Source organism: Engystomops pustulosus, chromosome 3 (genome assembly GCF_040894005.1).
Source record: "Engystomops pustulosus chromosome 3, aEngPut4.maternal, whole genome shotgun sequence".
In the NCBI taxonomy this organism is placed as follows: Eukaryota; Metazoa; Chordata; class Amphibia; order Anura; family Leptodactylidae; genus Engystomops; species Engystomops pustulosus.
Window position 1 is genome coordinate 104533887 of NC_092413.1, and position 12177 is coordinate 104546063.

Genomic DNA, 12177 nt, shown 5'->3' on the forward strand with positions numbered 1-12177 from the left:
TATTCTTGTACATAGGGGGCAGTATTATAGTAGTTATATTCTTGTACATAGGGGGCAGTATTATAGTAATTATACTCTTGTACATAGGGCAGTATTATAGTAGTTATATTCTTGTACATAGGGGGCAGTGTTATAGTAGTTATATTCTTGTACATAGGGGGCAGTATTATAGTAGTTATATTCTTGTATATTCTTGTACATAGGGGGCAGTATTATCGTAGTTATAGTCTTGTACATAGGGGGCAGTATTAAAGTAGTTATGGATATTTTCAAAAAGTTGGCTCATCATCCAGTAAATTAAAATCATTCTTCTTTATTTGGAAACATTATTTAAAGTCCAGAAACAAGCATCCTATGCATTTCAGGGATCACCGCTTAGTCATTGATAATCAGTACTATAGTAGATATATTCTTGTTCATAGGGGCAGTATTAAAGTAGCAGCAATGTATGAAAAATCCAGCACTCCAAAGATCCAAATAAAATCATCCTTCTTTTATTCCATAACAATTCAAAAATGGCAGTTACAGCAGTGTAAAAGACAGGTATCAGACGGATAGTAAGAGAAAAAGGATGATTTTATTTGGATCTTTCGAGGGCCAAATTTTTCATACATTGCTGTTGTTATCATCTTTCATCTCTGGACTTATCTTAAGCACACAAAGGACTAGTTTGGTGAGCTGATCTTTAAGTTTGGACTCCGGATCATAGTAGATATATTGTTGTACATATGAACAGTATTATAGTAGTATTATAATATATTATTGTACATAGGGGAGTATTATAGTAGTAATATTATTGTTTTTCAGAGGAGGTATTTTTTTTGCATACAGGAGGCAGTATTAAGTTGTGCATTGTATCACTTCTAAAAGTGATATAGTAGTTTTACTCCTGTACAAAGGAGGCAGTGACAGTTTTTTCTTTCTTTGCACTGTACATGTTGATTAAGACCATCCATCACATCACATGGCCACACCTACTTATTGTGACGTCCTGCCCACAAAATGAGGCTACAGTTAGTTTTTTTCCAGGGCCACTTTAAATTCCCAGTCCGCCCCTGAGGGGATCTTACTTCCAATCCTATGCTTACATGGATGTAGGCCTTTCATTCCAATAAAAAAGTGTGACTTTTAATTGGATCAATAAAGACTAGTATTTATACGCAGAAGTACAAAAATAACATGATGTGACATGATGTAATACATGTTCCGCTATGAGCTTTATGTTTTCCTTAGACTACATTTTTGACCTATTACTACTGATAAATGGACCCAAATTGCAAAGTTCAGACCTGTACCGAATTTGAAGGGCTCGACACCCAGAGACCAAAGAAGTACTGCTGTTCAGGAACCAGATGCGGGGTTCAGGAAAAAGAGGCAAGGAACTTACAGCCTCTTGGTAACCAAAGGCATGTTCTCTGTAGGCATGCCTGTGAATGGCCAGGCTGAACATACGAACATATATAAGAACAGGGTCACATGTCCAGATGCAATTACTCACAAGCGACAAGGTGTGGTTGATACTCATCATAGGGTCATTCAGATGGAATAGACTTCTCAAAAACCATCAATTGCCCTTTTCATGGCACTTAGGTGTATACAAGTGGATGTTGTTACTAGGAACAGGTGGAAATCTTAAATAATTGCCCTCTCAAGATTTGCTTTAGGTTACTGATAGGATATAGTGCAGGGATATTCTACTGGTTTTAGAGGATTATATGGCAATACTTGGAAAGACGAGACAGGAATATTAACACTTACTGCATCAGCCAGCAAGATCTTGAAGGTCCTGTCTCTATATAATATTCAGTTCCAGAGAATAACATGGAGTAATATGTGGAAAGTGTTTGTGAATAGCATGCACTAATACTTGGATCAAAAAAGTTCTCTTCTCAGTGAATGGCAGTGATACATAGATCATAAAAGTGCTCTTGTTAGTAAATAGTGTTCAGTAATATGTGGATAATATGTTGTCATTTAAAAGCGCACCATAATACGTCAACATAAAAGTCCTCTTCATGGTGAATAGTGTGCACTGGATCAAGAAAAATATTGCCAAAGAATAGCGTGCAGTATAACTGGATCAAGCTGCATCCACAATTGATAGAGGGAGAAACATTATATACTGATTCCTCTCTGGTGTGGCGGGTATTCCCTATGAAGGTCCCATTAAGGGATAATGTGATGCCGACGAGGACAGGCATAAATGTTTTGGTTGCAGTATCCAAAGGTTTTAAGATGTGGACAAAGCTTTTCATGTTACTTCTTGTTTTCCCAGGCCTGCAACAACCCCTGGGCTAAAGCAATGACTTCAGGGCTAGAGTTTATCTTACAAGTTTCTTCATCATTGCTACAACAAATTTGGCATGGATAGTGGATCATCCTCCATTGAGTTCTTATTAAATCTACACTGATAAAAGACCCAAAGACTTTGTATATGTTGCCAAAAGTCCATAGGAACTTGACATGCCCACCAGGATGACCAATTATTTCTGGCAGAGGTAATTTGAATGACAACATGTGTAAATACATTAATTTTAACTGCAACTGATTGTATAGGATTTACCATCTTTACCACTCCACTGACTTGTTGTGGAAGATCGAGAGGATCCTCTTGGACCCTGGAAATCTTCTGGTAACATGTGGCCTGAAGTCACTGTGCATGTCCATCAGGCACAAAGATGGTTTGAGAGCAATCTTCTATTATCTGAACATGTCCAATTATGGATTGGATGAGTTAATTCTGTCAATATGTCAGTATGTCAGTTTGTGCTGACATACAATTTTATTTTTACTTTGAACTGGTCCTTTTACATGGAACTCCAGGGGACAGCTATAGGGAAGCATTCACTTAATCATTTGCCAACTTGTTCCTCGGGCTGTTGGAGAGGGACCTGTTCCTTTTGGATGATGATTCGTCGATACGCCGTGTCCCATTTGGGTGCAGTACAAACTTACTTGGTATTCTAACTCTACCTCCACAGATTTCTTGGACGTTTGACTAATGCTTATGGATACTTACAGACCAATGTATTCCGCAAAGAACCAGATGTTACTGCTTTGTGTCATGCCTCCTGTGCCTATCCCAACAGACAATTAAGGCTGTTCCTATGGGACAATTTCTTTAAAAAAATAGGATCTGTTCTATATCAAATTAATTTGAAAAACAAACTGATGACATTGGTGTATCTCAAAGGCCTCCAAGAGAGCAAAGAGAACAGAATGCTCTTTTTTTATTATATTCTCTGCCAAGGACAAGAAAGAACAACCTTCAAGATTAATCACCACTTACCATAATTGACAAAAGGGGATGTTGGTAATATTCCAAAAATATTGGCCTATTCTCACCATGTACCTTAGTTTGAATAAGATCTTGACTCCTTTTTTCGACCACATCAAGACTTGTATGCAACCTAAGGGTTAAACTCATGCACAACTATTGCGCACCCTCACCATCATGAATAATCGTTGGGACCCCCAAACCAAAATGGGAAAGTAACCTACGTGGGCTTTGCATCTCATGCCCTAACATTGAAAGGTCTTCTGATTCGTATGATTCTACTGGAGAGAAGAAATATACAAACACGCAACCAATTAATTGCAATATCATTTTGTCATATGTCAACTCATCTTCGTTGGGAAGACAACAAGAGAATTGAAATTGAGAGTGAGGGAACAAATGAATGCCATTACAGCTGCACCAAGTCCTGAGTCAGAAATTCCTAAATTTAAATCAATTCCTCATCAGGAGATAGGAATACATTATGTGAACATGGATTTAAGAGGTGATGCCTGGGGATTAACTGATACTTTTACAGTTAGTAGGGGATTTGCACTCTACAAAACTGTCCAACCCTGTGGCCTCAATGAAAATATGTTTGTTTTTTAACTTTTTATTAATAGTTATTATTTTGGAGTTCTTTTGGGGGTCCCTTGTTGGTATAGCATTTCCCTGTTGTAATTGTATGTATTCCTTCCTTTCTATTTTAGAATTTTTGCTCATGTGTTTTGTATTTTCCAAAAAGTTTGTGTTTTTTCAAAAAGCATTGGTTTTTCTTTTTTTAATAAAAAAGTATTTTTTTTCTTCAAAAAGTTTGTGTTTTTCAAAAAATGTTTGTGTTTTTGGGACAGATGAGTTTCAGTATAGCCCTCTGCGTTCGCCATGACGTTCAGTGAAACTGATAGTGCCAGTGGTCACTGAATGGATGCAGTGGAGGAGGCAAATGGAGGCAAGGAGTTACAGTATGTCCTGCAATCCTCAGTAGTTTAAGTATATGTGCCACAGCGACTCATGCCTCAGACCCAGCAACCACTACATTAACCCAGTGAGCAGTTAAAAAGATGTAACCATGCCTACCTGTCCAAATATCAGTTGTGATGTGCAACTTGCGACTAATTGCATTGCATAGTGCACACCTTATTTTCTGTGGGGGAGTGGAGCAAGGCAGCACATGGAAGATACCGCTCACTGATGTGCATAGAAATCCTTATGTACAGCTGTAGTGCTGCCCCCTCTAGGATGGAGCAAGCTGCTGCCCGAATCATTTGTCACTTCATGGTAGGTGCGGCACTGCTGATTCTTAGGGAATTTGGAGCAGGTAGAGGATGGAGGATGGCACCCCCACCTGCTCCACATTGCTAACGCCCTGAGCAGAGGCCTGTCCTGCCTGGTGGTAGAAACAGCCCTGGTGTCATGTTCCTAGATTCCAAGTAGATTTACTGTGACATTTGCAGTGTTCTGTTTTATGCAAATAGCCTCACATTTTCCTCTGGGGACAGACATTTTGAATTTCTATTGGCAAACTTTGCTGACAAACAGATGTCACTTGTAAGCCCCTAAGAAGAAGGCAACTGCCTAGGATAAGAATAATTATGGCAATTATGCTCTATTAGATACCATTAAAATGCCCTTTAGACTGATATTCTTCCACCAATCAATGTCCTAAAAGACGAAATTCAACAAGTGGCATGATGTTAAGTGTCAATGTTATTTCTCTTATAAAGTAACAGCTTTCCATGATGTATAGGCCACAGATGTATTTTTTTCAACGTCAAAGTGGTTTCTTTATCATGCGCGCTACTGAAACTCAGCCCAGTCTACTGCTGTTTTTGGCGTGATGTAGATGCCACTTTGGCATTTAAGCATGTAGCCCAAATCTGTTAAATATGCTTTTTACAAAGCTATACCGATCCGTCATGTCTCGTACACTCAAATAATTGGTAGGCCATCTACTGGTAGCCATGTTTTTCTCAATTAACCACTTCCACTGCCTCACTGGGTAACTTTTCCCAACCCAGTCCCAGACACTGCAACCTCTGACTTACCCTCCAAAGCTACTATACATATTAATTTTTCTAGTGTGCACAAAGGTGTCCCACTCTCCGCCTCTATAGAGTTTGTCTCCTCACGGTCCACCTGTTAGGAAGACAACTGTTTTTGTCAAGAGTTCCTTGAATTACACACTCACATTTCAGGTCCCTATCTTATTTTGACTATTCTGATGGTTATTATGTTGTGTTTAGGTTTTATATACTTTTAGATGTTGCAGAAGTCACATTAGGTTCCAAATTCATGAAGTTTGCCTGGCTGAATGGAAACACAGGTCTGTGTAGTTTATTAAAATTAACTCCTGCCTTTTCCATTAGTTAAATAAAGAATCATTTGATGATTAGGTGTAAAAGAAAGTGGACAAAGTGGATACCCCTTTTATCATTACAAAATGTCCCTAGCTTCTTTTAGCCTGGATAGAAGAAGCCCAGTCTCTGTGTGTGATTATGGCTGTAGTTGGCAGGGCAGAATGTTGTAGACTATTAGGGATGTTTTGTGCTGGTAAAACCTGTGCCTCCCCTCCAGACTCTTTCAGTTAGAAGGAGTTTTCTTACAGACTGTTGTAACCAGGGAGCTGTGAGCTTGCTACTATTTACAGAGTCATAGTGATTGCCTCTTCTGTTCCCTCTACTATGAACGCTGCTCTTTCCTGCAAGTCAACTTGCAGAGAAGAATAGAGAGAATAAAAGTAGAAAGAAAGAAGGCATTAGGAGAGTGTGAAACATGAAGAAGTCAAGTAAGGTTTTACACATTTGTCTTCTGTGATTTGGTTGCTGTTTAAGATCTGCATATAAAATATAGCAGGTGTTCTGGCTGGGGACATGCTGTGTAAGCTGCTGCCTCCTGTAACCATATGCTTCTGAGACTATTACAATATGTACATGTAATTTCTGCATTAACTCATGGAACTGTATTGGTACATTGTGACAGATGGAAGTGCTGATATGCAATTCAGTACAAGTTCTTTTAACTTTTTTTTAAAGTTTTGTTCCTGTCAATGGTTTCCATATATTATTCTTGTATAGGTGTATGGTTCTCTATTTTAGATTGATACTGTTATTATGGAAAAAAGGTGGTCATGCCTGGGATGACTGTAAATTGGAATATGCACTTTTTTTCATATCACTTGTTTTTTATTAACCATCTTATTGTAGGCATAATAATAAGTGAATGTTAAGCAATGGCCATAATAATTCAGCTACACTTTAGAGCACATACACAGTGGCCCACATTTATTAAAGTGTTTGTGCCAGTTTTCTGTCTGACTTTGCAGTGAAAAAAAAGCGTAAACTGCTTGCACATGTATTTTTCAATTGTCTGCGCCAGTTTTGTGACGTGGTTGCACTGTGTCTGCCACACCACAAAATTCTGCATCTAACGGGGCGTTCTGGTCCAGAGTAGGACCGTGCACCACATTTATTACTGTAACTCCACAGAATTGTGTTGCAAGCTCTATGTTAAAGGTCCCCAAAAAAAGTTGGTGCACACTTCCCCAGCATAGCAGCGTACGCCAGATTCATGAAGACTAGTATTCGTAAATCTGGGGCACTATACAAATTAGTGGGGCAAACTGCATATAGTACAGTTTGCACTACTTTTGCTAAATGTGGACCAGTAAGTGCAGACATGAACTAGGGTAAGTACTCAGGACTGAATAGATTTAGTGTACAGGACTAAAGTAGTGGTTGCTACTTACATTACAATGTACAAAAGAAAATCATGCATCAATCAATAAAAAATTATACAAGATTTTGTTTATCATTAAGCTTTATAAAATATATTTTTTGGCTAATGAAACTTTCCATAATATTCATGTAAAACTGGTGTTTAAAGTCCTTACATATTAATAAATAATCTCTCTTTATAAAGCACCATCATACTCCATAGGGCTTTACACATCATGGGCAAACATAATAAGACATTATAGAGTAATAACATGGTCAGATGAAAGATAGGAGTGAGGGCCTTCTGTCATGGAATAGGAACATTCACATATATTAATTTTATTCCTAAATACATATTTATATAGATATATTGGCCCAAAATCTACATATTAGAGACAATATTTATACAAAAAAATAAACTTTTTTTTATGTATCTGCCTACTTTATATCTTTGGTAGAATTTTCCATGGGTGTTACCGTACGTTTTGTTCCGTGCTATCATACTGACAAAATTAGAGGGACCTCTTTGTAAACAAGGCTCAAATAACAGAGCACTAATCTCTATATATAAAACGTAGGCACTGCAGGAGACAGAGAGAGGACTCTTTTCATGCTCCACAAAGATGCCTAGCTTTATTTAATAAACTTTTTTGTCTAGATTTGGTGGAAACAGTTAGGAAGGAAAAAAGAACGATGATGATTGATGTCATTGTCTATACCTGGAATACCATTGCATTGCCGTCCATTTGAAATCAATTGTTGTTTCATCCAACGTCTTTGACTCAAACCACTTTCATATTAAAATTTAAAGTTGTTTGGTTTCGAATTTCGAACACAAAAATGGAGTCAACAATATACCGGTAATATAAAATGTCAATCATTTATTTACTGCTTTAAAAATATCCATTATGAAATACAAAGTTAAAATAACATGAGGTTCCAGAATAAATACAGTCAAACACATGTCTCAAAGACAAAATGGGAAGATGTTGTAGGTAAATATCTATGCCTACTGCTATCCTAGATAGTGTTAGGGAAGTGGTTAATAGCAGCACAGACCATAACCGTGTCGCATTTCTTGTCTCACTCAAATATTTTTTGTGAAAAGGCATTATCAGTTAATGAAAATATTTGTATATTCCCTTTTATTAAGTTTGTCATGTTCTGTTGCCCTACATTTCCCATGGCTTCCCATCCCTACCTTAGTCATAACAGCTGACTGGCTTCTTTATGGAAAGATGTGTATTTGCTGAAAGGATCTATGAAAGGCAATATTACAACTGTAACTAAAATGGTTAAAAATAGCCACTGTTTCCTTGCACAATCCATCCTCCTAAACCAGTGTGCTTTTTCTTATTCATTTATGTCAATCACATAGTGATGCAAAATACTAACAACACTGGCAAGTGAAATTAGCAAATGTATGTGAAGATCTGACACCGACGCATGACGTGATTCTCACAAGTAGAGCAGGTTCCCTGGGACTTAGAAACATCCAGACTTATGTAATGGGAATATGGATGTTGCTAGGCAGGAGTTAGCATTATAGCGTGGGAGGAATGGAATAAGCATACTATTCAGGACTGTAACATTTTTCACAGTGTGGCACAGTGGGAACAGTTTTCTCATTGTTGTGGTATTTGTTTTAATTATTGTCAGTGTTTCCTAGATAAGCACAAGATATAACAGCTGTTTCACGGTATATAATGGTTAAGAAAAAGATAAATGGTAGCCACTACTAAACAGAGTCACAAAATTTATATAATATCAACTTAGACCTCATCCACACGGGCCGTTGTGGGGACGTATATTCGGCAATAAATGGATATGGTGCCAAGGCTCAGTATGGCAAGCACAACGTGTGCTGATTGAACGGTGCTTTTGCCGTAAGAACGGCCGTGTTGCACTATTATCTATGGAGAGGGGAGGGGTGAGCGCTGCTCCTCTCTCCAGCACACTGACGAGTGCTCCCCTGGGTACAGCGAGCACACCTTTGTTTATACAATGTGTCCTGAGTCTATACATATTCAGTATATTAGAAGTCTACTAATATTCTACTAACTGAAACATATTTGGCACATTATAAAGACCATTACAATGTAAATCATTGTAATTTTGCGGACAAACAAACCTGTATCCAGGAGTATTCATGCATAATTTGGGAAACAACAGGGGACACAGATTTGAACATGGCATTCTGCTGTGGACATGCCTGTAATCCTTGAAATGAAAGTGAAACTGGACATATAGGTGGTTTTTATACCAGATAACATCACAGCTGTGCTATTCAGTAAGATCCTTAAATATTTGGACAGTGTCACAAATTTAGTTTTTTTCAACCTGTTTACTGAAATTTATTTAATTTATAGTTATATAATGGGCATAAAGTTCACACTTTCAGCATTCATTTGAGAAAATCCACATTAAAATTTGATGTTTCAGCTCCTTAAAGTTATAAACATTATGCTAATTAGTTAATTATGCTAATTCAACACATGCATCGTCTTTTACTTTATTCACTCCCCGGTTCCGATACAAGTCCTGCCCGGTCCCGCCTGCCCACAGTGTATAGAGCAGATGACAGCATTAATAAGCATAATTTTTATAACACTAAATTGCCACAATCACGGCGTATAGAGTTATAATAAAAGAAGTCGATATTCCTCAGGACCAAAAGTAATTGAACAATTGACTTAAAGAGGTCTCGTTGGCAGGTGTTAGCAATACTTTCATTTTCTCATTCTGAACCAAGCGGATAAAAGGCCTGAAGTTGATTTGAGGTGTGGGGCTTGTATTTGGAAGACTTCGATTTGAAGAAAATGTGGTCAAGGGAACTCTACATATGGGTGAAACAACCCATCCTTAAAGGGGTTGTACGGCTGCAGACATTGCCCCCCACTTTCTAGATAACCTATAAACACTGACTACACTAATTCAATGTTATTAATGATTCTTGGGGGTTTTACAGATAATTAAATTGCAAGTTTGAAGGTCAGCAGTGTTTTCTAAGAAAACCAAAAAAAAGCCATCTGAGAAACTGCTACAATATTAAGAGTGGTGAATCCTGAGAAAGAAAACACTGGCAAATTCATCAAGGTCCGACAGATTTCACCATATTTTTTGTGTTGCATTTTACACATAGAGCTTGCAACAAGATTTAAAAATTAAATCCTGCGTTCAGTCTGAATCCATTGGACACCCCCCATAATTTGTGTCGCATGGAAGCCACAACAGCTGCGCTACAAAAAGGGCCGCGTGCGCCACAATCCCTGCACACACACACTTCTTAAATACCTGTGCAAGCATTTTGAGCCCCGAAAAAGGTGCACAGTCCAACAAAAGTGCACACCCCAATCTTTAGTAAATGAGCCCCACTGTGTGCTCATATCCAGCCAAATTGGTCAGCATGTCATAATACAGATGGATAATGAACCATCATAAAGCAAAGAAGTGGAATTTTCTTGTATGGCCAAGTCATTCACCTGATCTCAATCCAATTAAAGGGAACCTGTCACCAGGGACCTCATTTTTCACTAAAGACAGATTGTAAAAGCCCATGACACCAGTAGTGCAAATATGCCTTTCTGCCTTTTCTAAGCATTTGCATTACAATATAATTGTGTGTTATAACTTACCTTGCTCCCTGACAAAATCCTGGGGTAGTGACAGGGGCTGGACTTTGGTTTGGATGCATTTAAAAAAACAACATGGGGCTTGTCTGTGTTACTCACTCCTCAGAGCTTGGCCCCCCACCTTTGTGCTCCTGTATAGATCAACCTCCTGCTACTTCTCAGAGGTCACAGCCTGGTCAGCATGACATCAGTGTGGGAGGGACAAGCTGTACAGGAGCACAAACATGGAGACAGCCTGCAGCTCAAACAGGTCGCATGTTGTTTTTGAAATGCATGCAAACCAAAGTCCAGCCCCTGTGACTACCCCAGGATTTTGTCAGGATGCAAGAGTAAGTTATAACACACAATTATATTGTAATGCAAATGCTTAGAAAAGGCATATTTGCACTGATGGTGTTATGGGCTTTTACAATCTGTCTTTAGTATAAAATGAGGTCCCTGGTGACAGGTTCCCTTTGCATGCATTTCACTTGTTAAAGACTAAACTTCATACAGAAAGGCCCATAAATACACACAATTGGAAACTGCTGTAGTAAAGGCCTAGGGTCAGAGAGTAAGAGTTCTTGCAGAGAGAATGCCAGTTAAGGCCGCCTTATAGTCGTTTAGAGACTTATTGTCATCGATGCTCCACTAGAGAATTCTGGGAAATATGCAAATAGGTTTTTTTGTTACTTTGTAAGGCAGCCCACTCACCATCAAGAATGACTTTCAGGAAGCCTAATGACATGGTGTTGTAGTAAAGACCTGGGAGAGAATTAAAAAGAAACAAATACAGAAATGTCTGGTCATGTCCATGAGTTTAGGACTTCAGGTAGTCATTGCCAATAAAGAGGAGTATTAGGAGTATTCAAAATTGACATTTTATTTAAAAATTATTTCATTTGCCCAATTACTTTTGAGTCCCTGAAGTGAAGGGATTGTTTTTAAAAAAATGCTTTAGTTGCCCAAATTTGTATGCAATCATTTTGTTTAACCCACTGAATTAAAACTGAAATAGGATTTCCTTGAACCAACGGGTGTTTGCCCTATGAGCGCCTTTGTGTCCTTTTATTTTTCGTTTTAGTCTAGTTCTTAGATGCTGATGCTTTTGATGTACTAGCATGACTTGTTATGGCTTCTTAATATTTATCCTAGGTCAGTAAATTGGTGCCTCAAGCTACTTTTTTTTAACAAAGCTTTTTGGAATCTTAGCAGCTCTTTAGTACAAAAACTGACCCATTTACTCTTTTCAGTATGTTCTTCCTTTGTGAGTAGCCTTGGTATCTTGCTAAGCAACCGCTCAAACAGCCTTGTCTAATTGAGATACAAGTTATTTTCAATAAAGCTACAAATTACATGCATTACTTTTTGTTAACTTTTAAAAGAGGGGTAACCAAGCAGGTAATACTATAATACACATCATTCTTGTTACCTGTCCTGAAATCACAATGATCAAGTGCTGATTACCAAGCCAGTCACTGTAGACTCTACTTTGATGATATAATGGTGATTACATGACCAGTGGCTGGCCGTAGCAGCTGTGTGCACAGGACTGCTGCTATGAATGCTAGGAAGT

The 12177-nt window shown here is 38.2% G+C and overlaps 1 protein-coding gene across 1 annotated transcript in view; it reads left to right on the forward strand.

Annotated features, from left to right (window-relative positions):
• Positions 1-5877: 5877 nt before the first annotated feature.
• Positions 5878-12177, forward strand: part of CEP85L (centrosomal protein 85 like) — a 105957-nt gene continuing 99657 nt past the window's right edge. Inside the window, exon 1 of the mRNA XM_072141699.1 lies at positions 5878-6062. Within this exon, the coding sequence (XP_071997800.1) occupies positions 6050-6062 (13 nt within the window). The 5' untranslated portion in view covers positions 5878-6049. The remainder of the gene's footprint in view (positions 6063-12177) is intronic.